Source organism: Psammomys obesus, unplaced genomic scaffold (assembly GCF_907164565.1).
Source record: "Psammomys obesus unplaced genomic scaffold, mPsaObe1.curated_primary_1811, whole genome shotgun sequence".
Taxonomy (NCBI): Eukaryota; Metazoa; Chordata; class Mammalia; order Rodentia; family Muridae; genus Psammomys; species Psammomys obesus.
Genome location: NW_026585797.1, coordinates 7,446,670 through 7,472,331, shown reverse-complemented (window position 1 = coordinate 7,472,331; position 25,662 = coordinate 7,446,670). Strand labels below are relative to the sequence as shown.

The 25,662-nt window shown below is 46.0% G+C and overlaps 1 protein-coding gene across 3 annotated transcripts; it reads left to right on the top strand.

Moving 5' to 3' along the window:
* The first annotated feature begins 468 nt into the window (after nucleotides 1-468).
* On the top strand, nucleotides 469-18,044 carry Pm20d2 (peptidase M20 domain containing 2). 3 transcript variants are annotated; one of them, XR_008719245.1, is made up of 8 exons: nucleotides 469-921; nucleotides 2,277-2,425; nucleotides 4,529-4,671; nucleotides 6,482-6,636; nucleotides 8,938-9,073; nucleotides 13,389-13,496; nucleotides 13,705-16,486; nucleotides 16,708-18,044. XR_008719245.1 is itself a non-coding variant. In XM_055599268.1 (7 exons), the coding sequence occupies exons 1-7, from the start codon at nucleotides 469-471 to the stop codon at nucleotides 13,857-13,859; spliced, it is 1,299 nt and encodes a 432-aa protein (XP_055455243.1). In that variant the 3' UTR covers nucleotides 13,860-18,044. The 3 variants fall into 3 exon arrangements, 2 of the variants coding, with proteins under 2 accessions (XP_055455243.1, XP_055455244.1); XM_055599268.1 differs by having other exon boundaries at nucleotides 13,705-18,044; XM_055599269.1 differs by lacking the exons at nucleotides 13,389-13,496; nucleotides 13,705-16,486; nucleotides 16,708-18,044 and adding an exon at nucleotides 10,148-10,301.
* The last annotated feature ends 7,618 nt before the right edge of the window (nucleotides 18,045-25,662 follow it).

The following is a 25,662-nucleotide window of genomic DNA, read 5'->3' as shown; positions in this document are numbered from 1 at the left end:
GGAGAGTATGACTTCTTGAATTTCTTCATCGGGTAACTTAGACCCGTTATGACAGAACACGGGCTGTGCAGATCGTGTTACTTGGGCTTATGTCAATCAAAATTTTAGATAAAACTTGTCAGATACAATTGCCCTTCGGAGGATGAGCTGACAACCCTAGCTCCACGCCTGGCCTGAGGGCAGAGCTTCAGGGCAACTCCTGGCCTGGAGGGTTAAGTTAGGGTTTGGGTTGTGCGGTACAGTGGGCTTGGGGTGGAAGTTGGGGGTTGAAACGGGAGGAGGGGGGCTGGTTCCGAAGCCGTCGAGCGCCGTGGAGGACAGCTGAGCTTTGCCAAGGGCTGCCGAGGCGCCGAGCGTTGCCGAGGGCCGCCGAGCGTAGCCGAGGGCTGCCGAGCGTTGCCGAGGACTGGCAAGGCCTGCCGAGCGTTGCCGAGGGCCGCCTGGGCTAGAGCGAGGCTCGCCCTCGCCATGGGTCCCGTGGTGGAGCGGCCGGCCGAGCCGGGGACGAGCGGCGTGGCGGAGCTGGAGCTGCTGAAGCGGCGCGCCGCGGAGCGCATCGACGAGGCGGCCGGGCGCCTGGGCGCGCTGAGCCGCGCCATCTGGAGCGCGCCCGAGCTGGCCTACGAGGAGCACGGCGCGCACCGCGAGCTCACGCGCTTCTTCGAGCGCGAGCCGCCGGCCGCCTCGTGGGCGGTGCAGCCGCACCTGGCGCTCCCGACCGCCTTCCGCGCCGAGTGGGCGCCGCCCGGGGCCGCCGCGGCCGGGCCCCGCGCGCTGCGGCTCGCCTTCCTGTGCGAGTACGACGCGCTGCCCGCCCTGGGCCACGCCTGCGGCCACAACCTCATCGCCGAGGCCGGGGCGGCCGCCGCGCTCGGCCTGCGGGCTGCGCTGGAGAGCGCCGCCGCGCCGCCGCCCGTCACGGTGAGCCTCCCGCCGAGCCGCCGCCCGGGAGAAGCCAGCAGACAGTCCCCGCGTGCTTGGGTTCGCCTGGAAGGGCTAACTTGTATTTCACACCGTCAGCGGGCGGGAGAAGGTCGTGCACGTCTGTCTTAGGCGGGCCTGAGCCCGTGCTTACCCGTTCAGATGGTGTACTCAATTCTGTGAGCCAAGAGTCAACCTGTCACTCACCGGTTCACGCCCTTCCCTCCCCACCCCACACTCCCCCAGGGGCAGTGCACTCCACCGCAGTTCGGCTCTTGTGGCCCTTGCCCGTGCTTCCTCTTTTATGCCTCTCGGGGTTTTTTGTTTGTTTTGTTTTGTCTTGTTTGAGGATGAGGATGTGAGAACCAGGGCAGACAAGTTCTCAGCAGTTGGCAAGAGCCCATTAGATTCAGAGGAAGAAGCAGCTCAGTGGCCAGGCGTGGTAATACACGCCAGGTGGATCTCTGTGAGTTCGAGGTCAGCCCGGTCTACATAAGAGCTCCAGAACAGTCATTATTACATAGATCCTGTCTCAAACAGCTCCCTCCCCTAAAAAAAGGCAGCTCAATTTCAGATGCTTTATAAAGTTAAAAGTAAATAAAGCCAGACTTTGAGAACTATATCAACTTCTAATTTCAGGTGGTGGTTCTTACCACAAAATGAAATATAAGTGGATTCCCGTTGCAAGCAAAGCCCTTTCTTTAAACCCCAGTCTGTTTCATTGTATTTTTATACATGACCTTGAGAGTACAGTAATTTTATGCAGATAATTTGTCTTTACTTTTTAAATTTTTCTTGAAGAAGTTAAGCTCAAATATCAAAATAAAATGTTTATTCTGTAAAGTTCTCTTTTGTTTGATTAGGTGTTTGGTGACCATTAAATCTTCCTGGTTGAGCTGGTGGAATCGAATTAGTAAGTAGGTGTAACAGTTGGCGGTTTCTAACCATGGCAGTGAGATTGCATAATGCCCACCAATGAAAAGGAATGAATGAAGACTTTTTAAGTGGTGTCTCAGCCAGGACAGCTAGCTAAGATTCCCCGGGAAGCCTGAAGCCTCGCTGGCATGATCCGGGCCACTCACCCACCTCACAAGGTTGTTGTGAGGGTAGCAGACAGACTTGCAAGGTCCTCACCAGTGAAGCCTACAACTAACTATTATATACATATGCTAACAGGCGTAGCCATGGAGAAACCTTAACAGATAAGTCCTATTTTTATTCACAGTACAAGTCTCGGACTATAACTTCTCTTCAGGGTTTAGGGACTTAAGTATACATTTTGACTGCACATGCGCTAACTCCTGTTAAATGTTTTCCTGATGGGAGTCTCTATGCTAACATGAATCTCCTTGTAGGTAGTTGTCCTGGGAACCCCTGCAGAAGAAGACGGTGGCGGCAAAGTTGATTTAATTGAGGCAGGTGCCTTTAAAAACCTTGATGTTGTTTTTATGGCCCATCCGTCTCAAGAGGATGCTGCCTACCTACCAGACATGGCGGAGCACGAGTAAGTCTCCCAGTGGAAGACAGACTGAGGGCATTCAGCACTAGAGCAGTGAGGTGGCTGAGTGGGTAGGAAGGCCCTGTCACACAAGCCTGGCGACCCAAGTTCTAGCCCCAGAACCCGAACCAAAGTGGAGGGAACAGAGTTGGCCTTTGACCTCCACGGGTGGCCCGTTGCTCTGCACACCCCCTCCTCCATCACTCACAGGCAGAACTTAAAAAGCCAGACGCAAAACCTCTGCATTTCTGCACTTAAGTAAATTGAGCTGCGCATGGTGCCACTGGCTTCCAGTCTCATTACCTGAGGCTCAGGCAGCGGGAGTCTGCGTTTGAGGCCAGGGTGGGCTGGGCAGGAAGACCCCGTGAACTGAATGATGAGCTGCTTGGTTTGAGTAACTTTTGGCAAGCCTCTTCTAATCATGGTCTGTTATTCCAGTCCTACTTGAACTATTAAGGGAGGACCTAAACAGGGATGCTAAAACACCTGTGTTCTCTCTTGCTCTGATTTCTGGGAAAACAGCAGTCCTTTGATAAGGAAGTGTCTTCCAAGGGCAGTTTGATTAGCCTTGGGAAGAAAGCACTTCTTCATGCTGATTTTTTTGGTTTTATGGAACTGGCAGATGCTACTCTTGTATCTAGAAGGATGTGTCGTTGAATTGGCATGAGTTTTTAACCACAAATAACAGTTGTAGTCTGGTTAATGGTCCATTCCCAGGAGCCACTGCTGGGCTGTGTCTGCTCATTTCTGTAGTAGCTGGGATGGTGGATGTGATAATGAACCATCACTGCAGTGTAACTGTGCTCAGGAACTTCACCTCCCTGAGCCCCAGCAGGCCTTGTTTTCAGAAGGTAGACATTCATTCTTACCAACTTGGAACTGGTAGTGTGAGAGCAGGTGACTTACCTTGTGTGGGGGCAGATAGGATTTTATCCCTGTACTTCTAGAAAATACTAGAGACTGCAAATCTTTGCCAGTACTTCCAGCCGGAGGAAGCCCGAAAGCTGTAGGCAGTTTTTCCAGAGTACTAGGATTAGATTTAGGTCTTGAGCTTGGCTCCACATGCCGCACCCCCCACCCCCTTAGCTAAGGTCTGGTATGTAGCCCAGGCTTGCCTGGAACTCACTCTGTAGCTGAGGTTGTCCTTGAACTACTGATCTTCCTGTGTCTACTACCCAGCACTGGGACTTCGTCCATGTCTTGTTTGTGTGAGGCTGGGGAATGAATGAGCCTAAGACTTGATACATACTAAGTAAGCACTCCGCCTCCTGAGGTGTGTGCCAGCCCAGCTTCGCTTTTTTGTCTGTTGATTTAAGTAGTGTCGTAGCCCAGTGCTCTGTAGCTGAGGATGGTCTTGAACTTCTGAACCTCTTTCCTCCCCAGTGCTGAGATTATGTTATATACCATTATGCCTGGTGTATGGGTTGTTAGAGATTGAGCCCAGGGCAGCATACATGCTAGTGAGCACTCTACCGCCGATACCCAACTACCCAACTATACACACACACACACACACACACACATGCATTATGTAGCCATGGCCAGCCTGGAACTCAATATGCAGTCTAGGCTAGCCTTCCTTCTTTCCTCTCTCCCTCCCTTCTTCCTTCCTTCCTTCCTTCCTTCCTTCCTTCCTTCCTTCCTTCCTTCCTTCCTTCTTTCCTTTCTTTCTTTTCCCCCCTCACTCTGGAAATGGAGCTCTGAACCTTCCACACCCTAATCAAGCGACCTCACTGAACTGTATTCTTGTTCTCACATTGGCATGCTTTTACTACAGGCGCTTTTCAAATACAAAGTCCAGTGTGTGTGTGGGGGGGGGGGGGCAAGCTGTGGCTCTGTGGTGAAGAGCTGCTGCTGCTGCTCCAGAGAACTTGTTTTGTTCCCAGCTCCTCTGCCAGGCAGCTCACAACTGCCTGTAACTTCGGGGGTCCTCTCTCTCTCTCTCTCTCTCTCTCACACACACACACACATGTGGTGCACCACCCCACTTCTCAGCTCTGTATTCACGCGTACTTGCTCATACACAAACACACAGGAATACCCACAGCTAATGCATTCTCTTAGTGATCCTGGAGACAGTAACTCGCAGTGGTTCGTTTTGTGTCCTAGTGTGACGGTGAAGTACTATGGAAAGGCGTCTCACGCGGCTGCGCACCCTTGGGAGGGAGTGAATGCCTTGGACGCTGCAGTCCTCGCCTATAACAACCTCTCTGCATTAAGACAGCAGATGAAGCCGTCCTGGAGAGCGCACGGTAGTCTCGCTAAATATTTCTGTACTGAATGGCACTTACTATATTTCAGTGCAGTACAATGATGTAATAGTAGTTTGTTGTGTTATTATTAATTGGGGTTGGAAGCCAGCCAGTGGTTGTACATAACTGTAATCCTAGCACTCGAGAGGCAGAGGCAGGTGGATCTCTGAGTTCAGGGTCAGTTGGTCGACAGAGTTCCAGAACACCCAGGGCTACACAGAGAAACCCTGTCTTGAAAAACCAAAAAAAAAAAAAAAAAGGTGGGGGTGGGTTTCAATTAGTAGAAGGCTCGCCTAAGATGCTGGGTTCTAGCACTGCCTAAAACCTGACATGTGCCATACACTGGAATTCTTGTACTTGGAATCAGAAGTTCAAGATAATCCTCAACAGCACAAGGGCAGTCTGGGGTCAATGACATTCACTAGCACCTCCTTTAAAATCCCGTGTATGTAAGTGGAGTCCACCGTCTTCTCTTAGTGCAGTTCTCCTGCCCCTTCTGGGATAGGCATGAACTCCCACCCCAATTTACAATCCCTCCTCCCCCTTTGCCTCTCCCCCTCTCCCTTCCTTCCTTTCTTCCCTTAGTTTATTTCTTTATGATCTAGGAAATTGTGCTTTAATATATTTAATTCTAAAGAATACTTTACTCAATTTTGCTGTATTCTGAAATCAGTTTGTAATTGTACTTTGCAAGTTTATTGTCATAATTTTCTTTTCTGGTGGAGGTAGCAGATGGTCTGAGATAGCCCTCACTGTGTAGTCCAGGCTGCTCTTAAATTCAAGCAGTTCTTTCGTGCCAGCCTCCCAAGTGCTGGGATTACAGGCCTGATCTAGCTTGCCTTAATTTCCCCAAAAGGGGTAGGAGTGGAAAGTTTTTAACTAGATGGTGGGGAAATCAAATTTATTTTCCTTCTCCTCCTCTTCCTTCTCTTCCTCCTTCTTCCTTCTCTTCTTCTCCTCTTCTTCCTTCTTTTTTTTTTTTTTTATGTTTACAATGAGGTCTCATGTAACCCAGGCTGTGTAGCCAAAGATTGCCTTGAACTCTTAAGCATTTCAAGTACTGAGATTATAGAGTTGCACAACCAGCTGGAGTTAGGTTCTAGGTGTCTCTTTTTGTTGTTAATAGGAACAAATAAGTCTCTGTTTTGTGTCACAAATGTGTGTTTTGATAGTTTCTAGGACTTAGGGGTCTTTGTTCTGCTTTTTTTCTATACAGGATTGTAGCCAAAAGGCTGAGAGGTGATTGTAGTAGTCTCTAATTGGTGTGAAAGTTATTTTTCTACTGCTGTCATTTAAAGTATTCACAGGGGTTTTCAAATATAATGGTAGTTACGGAGCCTCACTCCATTGTTGAAGATTATGTCAAAAGTTTATCAAATTGCACAGCTGGAATAAAGCCTGTGGAGATGAATTTCCTCCAGAAAGTTTAAGATACTGTTTGGTTTTTGTGGTTACATAATTCTGTAGTTCTTTATAATCTAGATGATGATCTCCCTCCTCACCTCCTTTCTTTCTTCTTCCTCCTCCTCTTTCTATCCTCCTCCAGAACCTCACACATGCTAGGAAGGTGCTCTGTTGTTGAACTTTACTCGTAGCCCAAATTTTAATTCCTTAACGTTGACTAGATCCCTTTGAATAAAGTGCATATAGGCAGTTTTCCTTTATTAGCTGGGAAGTAGCAGCTCTCTGTGGAAGAAATCTTTATCATTGAGGCTGATGAGGATAAATTATGTCCCTTTTTATACTGACTGCAAAACTTTCTTTAAACAAATCATCAAATATAACTTGAGTAATTTGATTCTTTTTATAGGTATAATAAAAAATGGTGGTGTAAAACCCAATATCATCCCCTCTTACTCGGAATTAATCTATTATTTCCGTGCACCCTCAATGAAAGAGCTTCAAGTTCTGACGAAAAAGGCGGAAGATTCCTTCAGAGCTGCAGCTTTGGCTACAGGCTGCACAGTAAGAGCTTTTCAGATTAGTTATGGGCTCAGCTGTGTGTGGGCGGCGGTGGTTGTTCAGTTGCTGCATTGAAGCCGACCTTGGCTCTTTTTTCATGTGGTGATTTTGTGTAGGTAGCAGTGCTGGGGATCTGCCTGGGGCCTTGCCCTCACTGGTGATGTCTTGAACCTGCAAAGTGAGTTGGTTACATATTTAATGTGAAATCCTGAAAATGTTTAAAGTGAAAGCATTTAATTCTTAGGTATTTCTTCAATGTCTGCAATAGAGAATACCACAGGTCACCTTACTTAGCAATAGCTAGAGAACTTAGCATAACACTGTGCCAGTATTCCTGCCTTTTTATATCACTTTGGGTAGTTCCCATGGGAGGCATTTTATGATAATACTTATATATCTCTTTGTCAAAGGTGTTGTGTAAATGTGTCTGGCCGGCTGGAGTGGAAGTTAAGATAGACTCAGAACAAAGGAGATTTGGTTGACTAGAACTGTGGTCAGAAACATTTCAGGGTCAGGCATGGGGTGGGGTTTACGGTTACACGCAGTTTCAACACTGCAGAGCCTGTCGGAGAGACAAGAGCTTAGATGTCATTTTTAGGGAGACAAGATCCTTGAGTTTCTTGGCCATTAGAAACACTGCCTCTGGGCTCTCACTGGAAGCAGGGACAGTAATGGGATTTCTCCAGGTTTCTTGTGGAGACAGATGAAGTAACATCTGTGGGAGGGCCCAGCCTAGCCTTCCTTTTGTTCTGCCCGTTGTCTAGCATCATTCACATGGCGGTGGTGTTTCAGCAGTTGTTCTCATAGTGAGCACTTTCTGTCTTAAGAGTAGAATGGACAGTGTTGGGAGGAACAGAGCAGTTAAGAAAGTTTCAGGGTGGGGGCTATAGCTTAGCTTGGCAAACACAAGACCCTGGATTCAGTTCCCAGTTGGTGGGACGGGATGAGAAAGTTTCCTGGAATGCTGTAGACCTGAGCTTTGACGGATGATCCTACGTCCAGATATGTGAGCAATAGAGACCTTGGGCAGGTGTTGGGAAGATAATATATAAGCCTCATCTTGTGTTGTGAGCAGATAGATACATGGACAAGTGTAGGAGTAAGGATGTGTCCTCTTAGGCCATTTGCAAAGAGATTCAGTGGACAGCTGTAAAGACCCCACAATCCAGGGGACTAAACGCTTACCTCCTTATAACTATAAATAATTCAAATATTTGTAAGTTAGATACATGAACTATTATTAGCTAATATTTCAGTGTATTCCCTAAGCTCAGGCTTGGGGGCTGGAGAAATGGCTCCATCAGCAAGACACTCGCTCTGCCGGCTGAGGACCCGAGTTTGAGCTCCAGAACCCACTTTTAAAAGGCAGGTGCAGTGGTGTGCACTTGTAGTCCCAGCTGTGGGGAGGCAGAGGCAGGCAGGTTTCTGCCTCCCTAGCCAGCCAGCCTCGCTCATTTGGTGAGCCCCAGGTGAAAGGAGGGAGAGGCCCTGTCTGAAAACCAAAGAATGTGGGCTCCTGAGGAAGGGCAGTGAGCACATTCTCTTCTTCCACATGCATGTACACACACAATAATAAACATACAGTTTATTGTTGGGTTTAAATCCATATTTAAGTAGCCTTTCACCAGTTTATAATTTGGCTGATTTGTAAGATGGTTGCCATTGTTCCTGCCTTATATGCTGCCAAGAATAGAAGAGATTTAATGTCTGCTGTTTGATGATTAGCTTTTGTGTTTTGAAAACAGAACCTATTAAGGGCACTTCCGTCGTCACATAGAGGCTGCTTCTGTGTTTTCATGTACTTGCGTCAGTAAGCAAGGCCACTGCAAGCCTGCCTCACTGAAGTGTCTGTGTTCTCTGAGAATCCCTTTGAAATGAGGCTGACTATGAGGGACAGTTCTGTGATGGTTCATTTTTTCCTTTTGGAGACTGCAATCTAGAGCAGTGTCCATCAGAGTGGTTTGGGACCACCCGCATAAGAATTACTTGGAGGTTCAGGTTTTAAAAGGAAGTTCCTGGGCACTCCCTATACCCTTTATAGGTGAGTAAAGTCGACACTTGGTCCTCAGAATGGAGTTTGGTGACAATCTATGGTGTGGGGCTAGTGGAACAGAGCAAATGGGGTATGAGGAACCATACCTAACATTATAGTGCATTTTCTTAAGGTAAGAGATTTGTGAGAGTCTATGTGTACAATGGAAAGTGACCATTCTAAAATTTTGTGATGTTAGAAACCATCTTTGTTTTGGAGTCAATAAATTTGAGTTTTTAATCTCAAGCTTTGTTTTGTAATTTTTTTATTAGGTAGAAATTAAAAGTGAAGCACACGATTATTACAATGTTATTCCCAATAAGACGCTGTGCAGTGCATATATGGAAAATGGAAAGAAGCTGGGGATAGAATTCATTTCAGAAGACGCAGTGTTGAACAGCCCTTCAGGTAACTAAGCTGCCATAGGCCGAGCTGTTTGAGCAAAAGGAATGCCAGCTTAGAGTAACAGTCTTAAGAGGTGAGGAGAACTGTGCCTTTCAGGCAGGGTCTTGTGCAGCCCACGCTGGCCTCAAACTCCAGAAGTAGCTGACACTGACCTTGAGCTTGCCCGTCCTGCTTCCCCTCCCCAAATGCAGGGATTATAAATCCATGCCACCACACCTGGGGTTTATGGGGTACTGGAGATTGACCGCAGGCTTCGTGCATATTAAGCGAGCACTCTGCCAACCCTGATGGTTTTTAATGTGTCTGAATGTTCCATATGGATATGATATGTGTATATGCATGCTATTTGCTTGCCTAGTGCCCTTGGAGGCCAGCAGAGGGCGCTGTGTTCTCTGGAACTGGAGTTCCATGTAGGCAGTTGGGTGCTGCCATGTGAGTGCTGAGAAGCAACCTGGGTGCTCTACAGAAGCAGCAGCTCCTAACTGCTGGGCCTTGCATCTCACTGGTGATATTCTTAAAGGCATTCCTTCGCACTTAGGTTACTGGCAAGAAACTGATGCACTCTAAAGGGAGTGGAGACCGTCACAATAGCAGTCGATGCTTTAAAAAATGGTCAGTCTGCTAGGAGTCTTCTAAATATTTCCAGTGTTTAAATTTAATTCTACAGGCTGGAGAGATGGCTCAGAGGTTAAGAACACTGGCTGTTCTTCCAGAGGTCCTGAGTTCAATTCCCAGCAACCACATGGTGGCTCATAACCATCTATAATGAGATTTGGTGTGCAGGCAGAACGCCATATAAATAATAAATAAATCTTTAAAAAAAATTAATTCTACTTTTTTCCTTGTGATGCTGGGGAACAAACCCAAAGCCCAGTGCTAAGCAGCCTTTACTTCTAACCGTTAAATAAGCTACTAAAATGGGAAACAAAATTTTAATTTACTTCAGTTTATCACAGTAAGCAAGTATTTAGTGATCTGGTGTATTTTCAGGTTCTAAGGAGTAAAACCATCATACAGTTTAGTTATATTTGGGATTTATTTATTTGTTGAGACTAGGTCTTACCTTATGTTGTCTAGGCTGGCCTTTGCCTTGTGGTCCTCCTGCTTGAGGCTCTCAGTTTCTGGGATTACAAGTGTGCGCCACCACATCTAGCTGGGACTGTATGTGTGTGTACCATGTGGGTACAGGGACCCTCGGAGGTCAGAGAGGTCATCGGATCCTGGAACTACAGTGCAGGTGACTATGAGCTGCCATGCGGGTGCACTCTTACACACTTAGCCATCTCTCTATCTCTGTCTTTCAGGTTTTTATTTACTCTTATGTGTATGTGAGTGCATGGAGTGTGGGGGGGGGGTTGTACGTGTCACAACATGCCTTTAATTCTAGGACTAGGAAGGCAGAGGCAGGCAGATATCTGTGAGTTCGAAGCCAGCCTGGTCTAATAGTGAGCTCCAGGACAGCCAGGACTACTGCCTAGTGAGATCCCGTCTCAGAAAGAAAGAAAGAAGAAAAGGAGGAGGAAAAAGAGGAGGAAGAGGAAGAGAAAGAAGCTTTAAGTGAAAATAGAATTGATGCAAACAGAGTTTTATGAGAAAACTTGAGTAAATGAAAAGGAAAAAGTAAGAAGCTGCAGCAAGGTTCAGGAAAGAGGGTAAGAATTCAGAGGCCCCTTCCTGGAAAGAGCTGGGTTGCTCATAAGCTGACCGTGCAGATTAGTGCAGCCGCAGATTGGGACACTTCCATGGGCGTGAGTCAAGCTGGGGACTTCTGAGTAACGTCAGCGGGATGTATGTGGGCCTCCACGTCCTTGCTCACACCACTCATGAAAGTACATTCAAGCGCAGGTGTTTTGAGACAGGATCCTATGTAACCCAGGCTGCTTGAGTTTGTCGTGTCACTGAGGGTGAGCCTGATGATTTCCTCATGTGTGCTAGAATCATTAGGGGCGTGGCACCATGTTCGGTTTATGCAGTGCTGGGGATCAGACCCAGGGCTTCACATGTGCTCTCCGCCGGCTTTCCTCCAAGCCTGTGCTGGGAACGACGTTAATGGTAGTTCTGGCTGTAGCACAGGGTTGTAGTAAGATGTCACCATTGGGGGATGTAGGATAGGAGATATATGGATTTCAATCGCGTCCAAATAAAAGAACAAAAGGATGATGTCATCAGATTCGTCCTCACAACCTCCAGCAAAGTCTGACTGCAGAAGCGGAGGTAGTGAGCAGGAGTGCCGGCTGGGGCTTTCTCTCCACAGCCCAGCTGCCTGTGGCTGAACTTCCAGGCTCTCCTTCCTGCTGCCATGTTCAGATCATGGAGGAACAACAGCACCATCTCTTGGAATGACTGACCTTCTAGCTGCCCCCAAGGACACAGTCCCCTTACTTACACGTGGGCTGCTGTACTATCATGTTTCAGGGAGTCAGCACAACCTCAGACAGGGACACACGGGTCTGAAGTGGGGTGGTGGGCAACCATGCCTCCAGAGCCAGCTTCTCAGTGAGCTCAGTTTCCCGCTGCACAAGAGTGCTTCCAGTGTATAATCAGAAACAGTGATGATACTGGTTTTTACAGTGTCTTTTACAGTGTCCCAAATCCTAACCTCCATCCACCTGTGCCATCTAACTATGGGACCTTTACTGTCTGTAAGACTTGGCTTCTTCCTGAGTAAAGCGACAACTGCTCAAATAGGAATGAGAAGCCGGGGTGTAATGTCTACAGCTATGATCCCAGTACTGGAAGCTGAGACAGGATCACAAGGTCAAGGCTCTCCTGTGCTACATATCAAGCCCATGTCTCAACAAACAAAAGGACACACCGTAAAATTTAAAAATGTAAATGAGGATGTATAAGAACTTCTTAGAGTTTGAAACAGGGTAATTCCTGTTGCAGTTGGATGCACGCTTTGATGTCCTTTCCTTGCTTTTACCCTTGTGTAGTTTAACAGCCTGTCTGACCTATCATTAAGCATTTAGTAAATAGCCACTGAATTAGCATAAAGCTTTTGCTTGTATGATTCATTTAACAATGTTAGCATTTGTCTTGTGACAGTCTGGGTGTGTGGCAATTTGAAATACTATTTTTTGACTAATGTATTAGTAAAGGACATTAGCGGAATAACCCAATAAGAAAGAAGCTAGAACTAAAAGGTGATACAGTGCATCCTGTGAGAGCCTCCCCTGGAGAAGTCGACCTTAGCAGGGCACTGAGATAAGGCTTGTTCAGAGAATGGTAGATAATAGGGAAACAGCAGGGCTGGGACTGTGGCTCAGTGCTTGCCCAGCATGCATGAAGCTCTGGGTTCCACCCCAGCATGGCATAAAGTGAGTATAGTGGCACCTGGTATAGTTCCAGTGCTTGGGAGAGAGGGGCAAGAGGATCAGAGAAAGTCTGAGTTTGAAGCCAGCCAGGGCCACATGATACTCAAAAAAAAAAAAAAAAAAAAAAAAAAGAAAAAAAAAAAAAAGAAAGAAAAGAAGGGAGGGAGGGAAGGTGGGAAGGGAGGGAGGGAGGGAGGAAGGAAGGAAGGAAGGAAGGAAGGAAGGAAGGAAGGAAGGAAGGAAGGAAGGAAGGAAAATAGGAACATAAAAACAAAAGAACAGTACCTGCAGAAGTCCTGTGGGGCTGAGGAGCTTGGTGGATGTCCAGAGCAGATGCTGTGGAGGACTTTAGGTCAGACAGCTGAGTGGTATTGGACTCTGTAGACATTGCAAAATAATTGACAAATACCGTAGGTTCTGCTGGACAGATTGGGAGAATGTTCCTTATTGGCCCAAGCAGGGCAGCTGTTGGTGAAGAAAGCATGGTTCTGAGCTGTTTGAGAGGAAGCAGAACAGGATGATACTGAGTTTGATTCTAGCTGTGTTGAGTATGTCTGCCTAAGGCATGTATGGAGGAGCAGTCAGGTGGGCAGTAAGATGTATAAGCAAGAGGGTTAGAGGAGAGCCAACATACATTTCAGTTGCTAATCTGAAGCAGTTAATAGAGAAAAGCCTGATGATGTATTGTAATATGTGGAAGGAGGAAAGGACTGGCACCAAGTCTCAAGGAGCCATTTTCTCACAGCCTGTAGCCCTGAGACAGAGGAGGAGTCTTCAGGCCACAGGGGGATACTAGTGGGGCTAGCTTTGTGGCTGGGCAAGGACAGCTCTGCAGGTCCCACAGCTTGGCCATGGGAGAGATGGGAGTGAGCATGAGCACCAGCAGACAGCACTCCCCGAAGTTTGCCCTGAGAGCCAAGACCAAGCACAGAATTCTAATTACACCTTCATCATTCAGAATACTTAACCAAACACCCCTTTCTTCCTTTTTATTTTCCAAGGCTCTACTGATTTTGGAAATGTCAGTTTTGTAGTTCCTGGGATTCATCCGTATTTTTACATTGGGACGGATGCCCTGAATCACACGGAACAATACACAGAAGCTGCAGGTGAGCGTGAGCTGTAGGTCTTCACGGGTCTCTTCTGCTTTCCCCTGGGTGCTGCTCTTCAGCCTGCTGTTCTAACACTTCTTCAGAAACTACTGTATTGTGCTCAGAAGTTGGAAGGGCAGTTTCAGTGCTGAGAGGCAACCTGAGAATCAGTTGGTGCATTTTAATATATGTGGAGGTATTTTATTTTAGTTTATTCACTTTTCAGGATCACAAGAAGCTCAGCTGTACACTTTGCGGACTGCCAAGGCTCTGGCAATGACTGCCCTGGACGTCATCTTTAAGCCCGACTTGCTGGAAGCAGTCAGAGAGGAGTTTAAGTTGAAACTTGGAGAAGAACAGCTTTTAAATACAAAAACATAGAGGAATGACTTAGGGACTTCTCAGGAAACATTGTTTTGTTTGCTTTTTTTTTTTTTTTTTTTCAGTGAAAGAGAGCATGGGTATTTTTCAGTGTTGGTAAGTGAGGACAGGATCTGGCAAAAACACTAATTCATGTTTAGACTTAATGGAGTTTGTGATAGTTGAGGCATTCTTATGCAATGCCATCTTTTAAGTTGGATGACTCATGATACTGTAGCATGGTAATGGTTTGTAAATGTATCTGTTGTATACTGTTACAAGTCCCACAGGTTTCAGAACTTAGCACTCAGGCACTCTGTGGCTCAGTAGTGAATGTCTTCTTAGCAGTTTACTGTAGGGGAGTTTAAGTCCGGCTGTATCTCTTTTAGTCTAGAGAAAAACTTAAGATAAACATGTACTTGTGGGGTGGATCTAGACTCTCCAGTTCAACAAACTAGCTTTACTTTTAACATTTTAAAACCAGAGAATGATCCTTATTTGTAATTACTCCAAGAATTTGACATAGGAGCAGTGGACATAACAGTAGGATAGGGTGTTGTGAGGTAGCCCAGGGTTTTGCTGGAGAGGCAGAGGAGTGCTGCTGGCTGGGTGCGTTCTGTTCTGCCCTGGCTCACTACCCAGCAGCAGCAACCCCTCAGAAGCCTCCCTGAGCCCCAGGCCGGCCCAGTAGTAATGGGAGCCTGTGGCCCTGGAAAGGAAGCTCTGCAGCCCCATGCTGGGACTTGGTTAGGCTCCCTGCCGCCAGTTCTCTGGACATCAGCTCACCCTCTGCCTTTCTGTCATCAGAGCATTTGTGGAACTACAAAAAAGAGTTCTTGTTATGAGAAAGCCAGGATTGCAGCCGGAAATCTGAAACATGTCAGTGGTTGTCAGTAAAAATCACTGACACAGTAACTCTAGAAACAAGAGGCGGAGAGAGGAAAATCAACAATCTTTCATGATTCCTACTTTAGCGTGGATTTCCTTTTTTGGGCGGGGCGAGTTTAAGACAAGTTTTCCCTTGTGCTCCTGACCTCTCCCCCCTCCTCTAGTGTAGTCCTGCTGCTGCCTCTCCAATGCCACCGCACACCTGCCATTTAGTGTGAACTTGTTGCAGTGATTGAAGAGTGAAAAGCTGGTAAAAACAAACCCCTAGGCATTTGAGGAGGGGTTCCAGAAACGGAAGTGGAAGCAGACAGTGAAGTGCTCTCTGTGGTGGGAGCCAGTCACCCCGAGTGACAGCCAACTACCTGCGACCCTTCCAGCACCTCATTCCTGTTTGGTGTGTAGTTTGGAACTCTGAGGGGCCGCGTTGGAGGGTCATTACCTGAGGCCTGCTCTCTGTTGTACCCTGACTCCATACAGCTGGTGTTTGCTGGCTTTCTTGCATTTGTGCAGCCAGTACACTAAGAACAGTTCTCACATTTTTAGAGGTTAAAACAACAGCAACAAAACCAAACAAACAACCAAAAACACCACCACCACAAAAGCATAAGTATTTACTGTCTGACCCTTCACAAGAAATGCTTCCAGGCCCAGTCTGTCGGGTGGTTTCCATTCTCTCTGCTTTTCTGGAGAAAGCTTCAGGTGGGGACTCCCGGACAGTGATCTGGACTGTTCCCGACAGGGTGTCCTTCGAAACAAGCCTGGTTGTGCTCCCTCACCGTGCCCCACACGTCCTCAGCCTTTCCGCTGTGCACCCACCCTTTCTGTCTTCATGGCACCCTGTGACTGGATGTTCACAACCGACTTCATCTTCCTTAGTATGCATTTTCCATAAAGAGGTAGTCTCAATGAAAGCTTCAGTCAAAAATGAGACATGTCAGAGATGTGCTGTATATTAATGGAATTAGTCTCCTAAACAAGTTCTGAGTGTTTCTCACATCCTCAAGAACAGGTTGTTGGCTGGTTTGTTTGGTTTTGGTTCTTGCAGGGCTGGATATTAAAACCAGGGCTCTCGCACTGAGCTGCATCCCCAGCCGGGGACAGGGCACTGTTTTCATTTGCTAAACGCTTGGCAACATTCTAGAACAGCTGTCGTTACTGATATAGCCCATGCTCTGCAGGTCGTCACAGCTGTGTCCTGTGTTTGGTTTACTTTTTCTAAAGTAAAATTCAATATTACTCATGTATAAACAATGTGTAAACATGTTTAACATGTAAAAGCAATGTCACCTCTACGTAAGAAAGGGAAGGCTCTGTTTTTCCTTTCTGTTGTTTCTTGGTGGAGGTTGCTGTTGTTTTACATGGGGCCTTGCTTGCTGTTCTGCGCAGACTGGCCTCAGACTGTCCAGCTTATCTGAGTGCTGGATGGCGGGGATGTGTCACCGTGCCCAGCTTTATCTCTTTGTTCTCAAGAGATGAATGCCTGTTTTTACAAAGTTGATGTGACTTAAATGTGGAGTGCTGTATGTTGATTTTGAAGGATGCAACCATATTTTCTCCCAGTGTCAATTTGATGAGACTTTTATCGTTTACCAATTCTGTAATTAAATGTGTTTTTGCACTAGATTCTGTATTTGAAGTTAGTGTCTGTGTGGAGTGTTTCAAACTTTTCCCCTCCAGCATAGTTGCCAGCTTTTGAATACTTCCTGCCTGCTTGGAATCACGAAAGATCAGACAGCTTTCTCGTGGCTCACGATCACAAGGTAAGTTTTCATCTTGTGGCGTGAGCTTCCTTGTGACGCCTAGAGTAGAAAAGGGAAGTTAGTGTCACTTTTCTCCAACACACAAAACTGGACCCATTTCCTCAAAAGCTTAGGCTGCTTCATATAGAGGTGAAATTATAAGACTTTAAAATCTTGGCTTAGTTTCTGACAGTTGTCTGTTAGTGGACCTGATGAGTTTTTGTTGTGTTTTTATCTTCCAGTGATTTACAGCCTTGCATCGCTTACAGCGTGTACTGAAAGCCTTGGCCTCAGCTACCAGCTAGGGACTGTATTAAATCAATAGACTGTCAAGGAGGAGGCTGCACTGATGCGTTAAATGTACTTACAATCTGAAAGTGTATTCTCTCTGCCAGCCTAACCTTAAGGAAGCTTGAATATAGGACCTGTATGTGTGTGTTGTATGGAGAGAAAGAGAGAATGTGCTTGGGGATGGAACCCAAATAGAACTATGAAATTCCTTTGTTACACATGTGCCTGCCGTATGCACAGGGCTGGAAGGAAATTCTGCTCAGTGTTTTAGTGAGTCTGAGATTTGACTGACCTGCCCAGAGGAGGCCAGTTGTGCAGTTTTCTGCTTAGGTCATGCCACTCAAAAAGGTTTGGAGCATTTTGGGTTTGAGGTTACGTATGTTCAACCTGTACTGTTTACTAGTAAGTTGCTGTGTATTTTATGAGGATAGCTAATGTTTAGTTTGCCTTAAAATATTTGAGCTGATTTTTAGTCTTAACAAATTTTCCAATCTGGGGTAAAGTAGACGTTGCACGTTGTTATGAGGATGTGTACACATAAAGAAAGGTGTCCCACACTTTCCCAAGGTGTTGAGTGGTACAGTTTCGTTGTTTTTGCTGTGGTTGTTGTTTTTAAACTATTGTAGTCTCAGCATTTGAGTGGGTAAGTTTTGTACTGGGGAAAAGTAAAGACCAAGTCATACACAGAAATCCCTTCTGGTTGGTGGTACCTTCTCCCAAGGATAGTTCATATGAACCACACTGTGTGTGTGTGTGGGGGGGGGGATGTCCAAAAACCGTCTTGGCAATTTAAAATATTTTAAAATAATGTGAGTCACTTCGATCTGTTTAAACAGAAGAAATTTGATATGAGGTCCTTTTTTAAAGAATGTTTGTCTCAGTTTATAACATTTTTTTAAAGAAATAAACCCTTTGTGATGGTTTTGTACTTTGTGATATGTAACTTTTTGCCTGAAGCAATCTTCTGGAATGCGCCCCACACCATCAGGGTGGATTCTGCCGATGACTGTAATCTCTGTAGCAGTCAGCACTCTCTGGTCATCTATAAGGCAGGGTGAGCTACTGTGCTTACTTATTCAGGCCTTTTGTGCTCTATGGCATAGCTTAGAATGGTGTGTTTGGGTATGTAAGAGGTTAGTATTTTCAAATAAGCAATCTCTGCTTATCATGATTATAATAATTTTGTAGCATTTTTAAAGATGCATATTGAAGTTTATAGAAAAATTTAAATGTGTATTTATGTAATAGCAGTTATTTTAATGACATATATCAAAATAAAGATTTCGTAAAGGCAAAGTTGAAATGAGTGTCTTCTCTCAGAAACTGAAAACTGGACACCTCTGTAATAGCCGAGTCCATAGTTACAGCGTCACACTTGGCTTTCAATGTATAGAAAACTCCATCTTCACTAGACAATAATTCAAAACACATTTCAGGTCTTCCCAAAGCGTAAAGATCTCATATGAGAAAAACAAGTCTTCACAGGCCTTTCTGAGAATCTCTGGCTTATAAAATAGAACTCGTAGGGTTTCTGTTATAGACACCATGACCAGAAGCAGCCAGAGGAGGAAAGGGTTACAGCTTACAGCCCACTGTCCAGGGAAGTCAGGGCAGGACCCAGGGCAGGACTAGGAAGCAGGAGCTGATGCAGAGGCCATGGAGGAGTGCTGCTTTCTGACTCGCTCAGCTGCTTTCCTAACCATCTGGGACCAGCAGCACAGGGTGGCGCCGCCCACATCAATAAAAAGCATGCAGCAGGCCAGTCTGGTGGGGGCACTGTCACAAAGATCCCCTCTGCCCAGATAACTCTGATGTGTCAAGTTGACATAAAACTGGCCAGCTTAAGAGTTCCAGATGTTTTAAATTAACGTTTGTCTTTTTAAGACTGAGCCTACTGTGTAGCCCAGGCTGGTCTTCAACTCACTATACTTCCTCCGCCGCCCAGTGTCTAAGGTTATAGGCCTGTGTCACCAAGCCCACCCTGTCCTGTTACTTCTTATGTTTGGCTCAAGCATGATTTCTTCCAGTTCATTATTCAGGATTGGACAAAAAATATAGGATGTGTCATATTTTCTTAAGTGACATAAACTTAGAAGGATATATATATTCACAGAGTTACCAAGATGGCCGAGTGGGCAAAACACGTGCCGTTCAAGCCTCTCCCCAGAACTGACTCTACAGAGTTGTTCTCTGATCTCCACGCAAATGCCCACAACTTATGTATCACACACAACAGTAATGAAACTTTAAACAAGAAAGGGAATTCCCAAAGCTGGCCTTCAGTTGACTATGCAGCTGAGCCAGGCCTTGAACTGCCTTCACTTGGGGTTACAGATGTACACCACCATAGCTAGAATACAAAGCAAACATGCCCTTATTTTTCCTTTTAATTCATACCATGTGTTTTGATCATGTTTCACCTCCCTTAGGTCCTTCCCACGTGCCCGCCCATCCAACTCCATGCCTTCTTTTCTTTCTTTAGAAAACAAACAGGCAAATTTGAAAAAATAATAAAATGAAAACACAAGAAACCCATACACAGAAAAACAAAACCCTTAAAACCACAAAATCAGAAATTTAAACAAATTATATTTAAACAAATATAATATTTAAACAGAAGAATGGTAAGATTTTTTTTTTTTAATGCCCAAACAAAAACAATATGAGACAAAAAAGTTAGAAACCACCATTGGGTTCACTTTGTGCTGGTCACCCACCGTGGGGTGAGGGCCTGCCCTAGAGTATGGCCAGTATGCCGAGGGAGATTCCACTGATGAAAACCAATTTCTCCTTTGCAGCTGGCTGTCATCTGGGAACTCTGTTAGGGAGCATATGTCCTCTCCCCCTCTTGGCACTGGGATCCCAGCTGGCACGAACTTGTGCAAGCCTTGTGTGTGAGTCTCTGTGAGGCCATGCATATCAGTCCTTTCCTGTCTAGAACTCACGGTTTCCTTAGCATCATCCATCACCTCTGATTACAGTCTTTCTTCCTTCTCTCTTCTATATAATCCCTGAGCCCTAGGGGAGAAGTTTGATAAGGACATCCTGTTGGGTCTGACCTCGCTCTGCACATTGTCCAATTATGGATCATTGTGTAAGTTCCTGTCTTCTGTAAGATAAAGCCTGTCTGAGAGTGCTGATGGAGACACTGACCTATGGGCATAGCCGATTGTCGTTCTCAGTTATCCCGTTACTGTGCTCCTTTAACAGACGACAGATTTGGTTTTCCCCTACTCCTGTGGCGTATCTGGTCTCAGGTTCTTGGCCACGGAGCAATAGAAGGTATTGGTTCCATCTCTTGGAGTGGGCCTTAGAGCCAATAAGAAACTGGTTAGTTATGCCCACAACATTTGTGCCGCTAGCCCCCCAACATGTCATGCCCACAGGCCACCACTGTAAGCCGCAGGTTGTGCAGCTGGGTTGTCGATTACTTTTCTGATAGCATGCAGAGTACCAGGAATACTACTCAGTGGGGGTGAAGTCTCTAGTTAGGCACCAGCTTGACCTTCTGTGTTCAATGAGATATGTAAGCCAAGCGTATGTAATCCTGAGGTTACAATACGATAGTAATCCCGAGATTACGATGAAGGCACTGTAACTTAAAAGGCTCGTTGCAGTTTGTATCTGCAGTCTCCCCCAAAAGCCACATCTTAAGGGGTAAGATGGCAATATTACCACTTTCCACCCATGACTGTTGCCAAAGAATTGAAGTCAAATTCAAGATTCGGCAGAATTAGGGGGCTTAAGGCTCTGCTGCTCCAGGGTGCCCATACTGGCATTCTGTGAAGGTTTGTTTGGGGTAGTTCAGGGCTCAGAGCAGGAACAGAGAAACTGAAAAGCAGGCAGACTATTTCTGAATACCATCCCCTGATGCTCAGGAGCGTGATCTCATGGCTTCTCGCATACTGCATACAGTTGAGCATGTATGAAGCAGGTAGCTGGCCGAGGACCAGGAGGAAGCATCTTGCCTACAGCATCCCTTGGGCAGATGGCAGCAGTCCTCCCAGGGGAGTAGAGAGAATTCTGAGGGAACAGTTCACGCAGCAGGATATGTAGGAGAGTCTATAGTTTGCAGAGTGCAGTGGACTCTTTATGATGTAGGCCCAAGCAGAATACCCATGTTACTGTGGTCATGTCCATGAAGGCACCTTGGAACCCGAGCCCTTCTTCATGTCTCTGCTTCCCAGCTGCCACAAGCACACAGAGCCATGTGCTTGCCATGATAGACCAGGCTGCACAGTCACAAAGAGAAAAGGCCAAGCCGCCATGGTGGAAACTACGAGCCAAAATAAACCCTTCCCTACTGACTACCCTCGGATATTTTACCAAGGTGACAGCAAGGTGACAGCTTGTTTTCAGTGTGGTGAATATTTAAAAAATGGAGTGATTCTTAGACAGAAAGAATGAAGTGTATGTATGCATGTGCGTGTACTCTGTGCTCCCACATATCTGTGGAGGCCAGAGAGGGTGTCAGGCAACCTGTTTTAACAAGCACACCAGTGACTCCTGTTGCTGACCCCACAGTGATGGAGTTACAGATGCAGGCATGTGACCATACCTGGCCTTTTACGTGAGTGCTGGGGGTTTGAACTCAGGTCCATACACTTGCATAGCGAGTACTCTTATCTGCTGGGTCATCTCTCCAGTCCCCTGATTTTTTTAGGTCTAAAGTATACTTTTGGGTCGTGATCATTTGAAAGAGACAGAGACAGGGAGACACAGAGAGATACAGAGAAAGAGAGAAAGAAAAGAAAAGAGAAAAAGGAAGGAAGGAAGGAAGGGAGGGAGGGAAGGAAGGAAGGAAGGAAGGAAGGAAGGAAGGAAGGAAGGAAGGAAGGAAGGGAAGAAAAAAAGAAAGAAAGAAAAAGAAAGAAAGAAAGAAAGAAAAAGAAAGAAAGAAAGAAAGAAAGAAAGAAAGAAAGAAAGAGAAAGAAAGAGAAAGAAGGAAAGGAAGGAAGGAAGGAAGGAAGGAAGGAAGGAAGGAAGGAAGGAAGGAAGGAAAGGAAGGAGAAATGAAGAAAAGAAAAGAAATACACATTTGTGAGTGTGTGTGGACCACAGTACATATTGTACAACAGACTTTTCCTGGGAAGATGCAAACAGACATCTGCATACCCCAGATGGGGGACCAATGACATACCAAAGAGAGGACACCATCAAAGTCCAATGGGCCAACTGATGGATTTTATTGTGGTCATATATAGGAGCAGAAATGACTCAAAGACAGCTGCATCACTGAAAGCCCACACCAGCACGGCGACAGCTCACAAAAGCTGGGAACCTGGAGCACACTGCACAGCCGGCAGGCAGCTCAACAGGTTGGAGAGTGCTTCCCAGGGAGCCGATCTGGTGTCTACTTCTTTGAGACAGCTTGGCTGGTCTGAGCCTCTTCTAGACTGCTTGTCTGAGAATCTAGGTACCTCAGCTTATCTTAAAGGGTCTTTTAAGCAACTGGTCTGGTCTGTGTCTCTTTCAGTGGCACTTCTTACAGTTTATATATGCTTGGGGCAGAAAGGGCCTTGTGTATCCTTTCAGCTTCAGTGATTTCCTGTGGCTATTGAATTGCTTACTTTGTGACCTTCACCAGCATTCTCTCTTCAGGTTGGAATGGTTTACCTCTCTTTAGAACATCGTATGTCTTAATAATGGGTTTCCGTCTAAGATAGACAGGAAACTGCTACGCAGCACATATGGAGGCCAGAAGCAACTCCTCTCCTACTTTGTTGAGGCAGGGTCTTTCATTGTTTCTCCACTTGTGTCCTCCAGGCTAGCTGGCCCCCAAACTTCCAGGTCCCTTTCATGTGTACCTCTTAGTGCAGCCCCAGCATCAGCCCAGCCTTGGGAATCTGAGATGTGTTACGTGAGTAGAGAAGGACTGCCTTGAGAGTCACCTGCCAAGAAGTAAGGGAAGGTGCTGTGGTGGCTAACCGTCGTGTTGGCAGGATCTAGAATCCACTAAGACATGCCTTTGCTTGGTCTACGAGAGCATTTCACAGAGTAGATTAACTAAGGAAGAAGTCCCTTCCCCAGACTGGGAGCTACAGCCTACATATAAAGAGATCCAAGTGAAAGGCCATCTTGCCTGCCTGCCTCTGTTCTTGCTGGTAAGGACATTGCGTCCATCACTGCTGCTGCCGCTGCTACCCTGCCCCTGTAGCAGAGGCCACCATAACTCGCCAGGAGTCTCCCTGGCCTCCAGTGCCCAGTTGGGACTGCAGTGGCATGTAGTTTATGGACAGAGCAGCTAGCAGGTTCCTACCCTCTCCAGCTTACAGGTGACAATTGACGCGATTGCTTTGCCCCTGTTGTATAAGCCATCCCGGTGCTCTCGTTTTATTATACACATTCTGTCCCTTCCCTCTCGAGGACCCTGCCTAATGCAGGCATGATGATGCCTAGAGAGCAAAAAGGGCAGCTTTTGTTCCCTTTATTTAACAGCTGAGATCCCTCTGCTTTCTCCTCATTTCTTAAGAGTTTGGAGGGACTTCTGCCAGGGACTCAGATCTTCACCATCTCTTCCTCCAGACCCGTCCCGCAGTCTCAACCTTAGCTCTGCAAGAGAACTCTTGCTACAGACTTCCCTGGCCCTGCCCTCCTCTACTGTGCAGATCTGTCCCTCCTAGCCTCCTTCCCCCACTTCCATCCCCCAAGTCCAGCCGGCACACCCTGCTAACCCAAAGGCCACTCCTTCCAGGGAAACAGGTGACTGCAGTTCACCTCCTCTCCTGCTGCCCTCCAGGCCCAGTCCTCTCAGCGCCATCCCCAGCTCTGCCGCAGACCTACTGTGGCCTCCCTTTCCTCTCTGACTTTATCCCAATGGATTGCAAAGATCGTCTCCAACCTTCCACCTCCCGACTCATCCCAGTATTCCAGCCTCCAACACCAGCAGATACTCCCTGACCTTCAGAGCCTCAGGACACACCAGCAGAGCAGGCCAGGGAAACATAAACTAACTGAAGACCTTCGCTCCTCCCTCTTCTCCTCCAAACCCGATCCCTGAGTCTCATCCCTGTCTCTGCGACTGCAGCCCTCCTCCCTCTGCTCACATCTCCTATGGATCCCACAGACCTTCCCTTCCCAACCTCCCTCTCCCCATTTGTCGCCTTATCCCAGCCACCAACCCTAGCACATACTCCCTGCTAACCCACAGCCTACTCCTACCAGAGAAGTAGGCGGGCTGTCTGTACTCTTCCCCTCTTCTTCTGTTCCTCTAGATCCGGCTCCCCAGAGCTGTAGCAGACCTTCTAGGGTGACCTCTCTTCATTGTCTCGCCAAATTCCAAGGAAACTAAGCAGATCTCAGTGGAACCCTCTGCTCTCCTCCCTCCTGTGAACCCCTTCAGAACCTCTAGTCTACCCCCATTTCTAAATGTCAGTTCCCGATGCCCAGAAACACATTTTACCTGGAACTGCCAGTAGCCACAGCTATGAAGTCCAAGGAAAATTTTCTACCAGGTGCCACACAGCCATCATACTCTCTGAATATCTAGGGAGGAAACCAAAACAAAGGAACAAACACCCACCCAACAAAGACAAATCCAGCAACCAGTACCTAGATCTATGGACATGAAAATCCCAGATTCCTAGATACCAGTGTAAAAGTACAAACAGTAATAGCCAAGAAAATATGTCTCCACCGAAGCCCAGGTATCCTGCCATGGTAGGCCCTGAACACTCCAACAAAGCTGAAGCACAAGAAAACCAAAACCTTAAAACTGCCTGTATCTCACGGAACTTTCTCCAGAACTGACCACATACTTGGATACAGAGCAAGTCTCGAAAGATACAAGAACATTGAAATAACTCACTGATTCCTGTCAGACCACCATGGGTTAAAGCTGGATATCCACAACAGAAACAAACTCATGGAAACTGAAAAACTCTGCTGAATGAAAAATGGGTCAAAACAGAAATAAAGAAATTGAAGACTTTCTAGAATTCAATGAAAATCAACATACAGCACATTCAAACTTACGGGACATAATGGAAGCAGTAATAAGAGGCAAGTTTACAGCACTAAGTGTCTACATTAAAAAAAAAAAAAAAGCAACTGAAGAGATCTTGTAGTAGCAACTTAACAGCACACCTGAAAGCTCTAGAACAAAAAGAAGTGATCACCCCCAAGAGGAATCAAACATCTGAAATAAATTGAGTAGAAACAAAAAGAAAAATACAGAGAATCAATAAAACAAAGACTTGGTTCTTTGAGAAAATGAGCAAGATTTCAAACCTTTATCCAAACTAACTTAAAAAGCAGAGAAAGAATATCCACATTAACAAAATCAGAAACGAAAAAGGGGACATAACAACAGACACCAAGGAAATCTAGAGAATCATAAGGACATACTTTAAAAACTAGTACTCCACCAAATTGTAAAATCTAAAAGAAATGAATAATTTTCTCAATAGGTACCACTTACCAAAGGTAAGTCAAGCATGGGTAAGCAGCCTAAAGAGACCTATAAATCCCAAGAAAATCAAAGTAGTTATTAAAAGTCTCCCAACTGAAAAAAGCCTGGGACTAGACGATTTTACTGCAGAATTCTACCAGACTTTCAAAAAAGAGTTAATACCAATACTTTTTAATTACCTCACAAAATGGAAACAGAAGGAACATTGCCAGTTTATTTTATGAGACCACAGTTACCCTCCTACCCAAACCACATAAAGATCTAACAAAGAAAAAGAATTACAGACCAATTTCCCTTAAGAATATTGATGCAAAAATACCCAACAAAAATGCTTGCAAACCAATTCCAAGAGCACATCAAAAAGATTGTCTGCCATGATCAGTCAGGCTTCATCCTAGAGGTGCAGGCATGGGTCAATATAACAAAATCAATAAATATGATCACCATGGAAACCAATTATACCAAAATCAATAAATATGATCACCATATAAACCAA

Coding starts and splice junctions, on each gene's coding strand:
- Pm20d2 (XM_055599268.1), top strand. CDS start 469: ATGGGTCCCGTGGTGGAGCGGCCGGCCGAGCCGGGGACGAGCGGCGTG. Junction 922..2,276: donor CCGCGCCGCCGCCCGTCACG/GTGAGCCTCCCG, acceptor ATCTCCTTGTAG/GTAGTTGTCCTGGGAACCCC. Junction 6,637..8,937: donor CTTTGGCTACAGGCTGCACA/GTAAGAGCTTTT, acceptor TTTTTTTATTAG/GTAGAAATTAAAAGTGAAGC.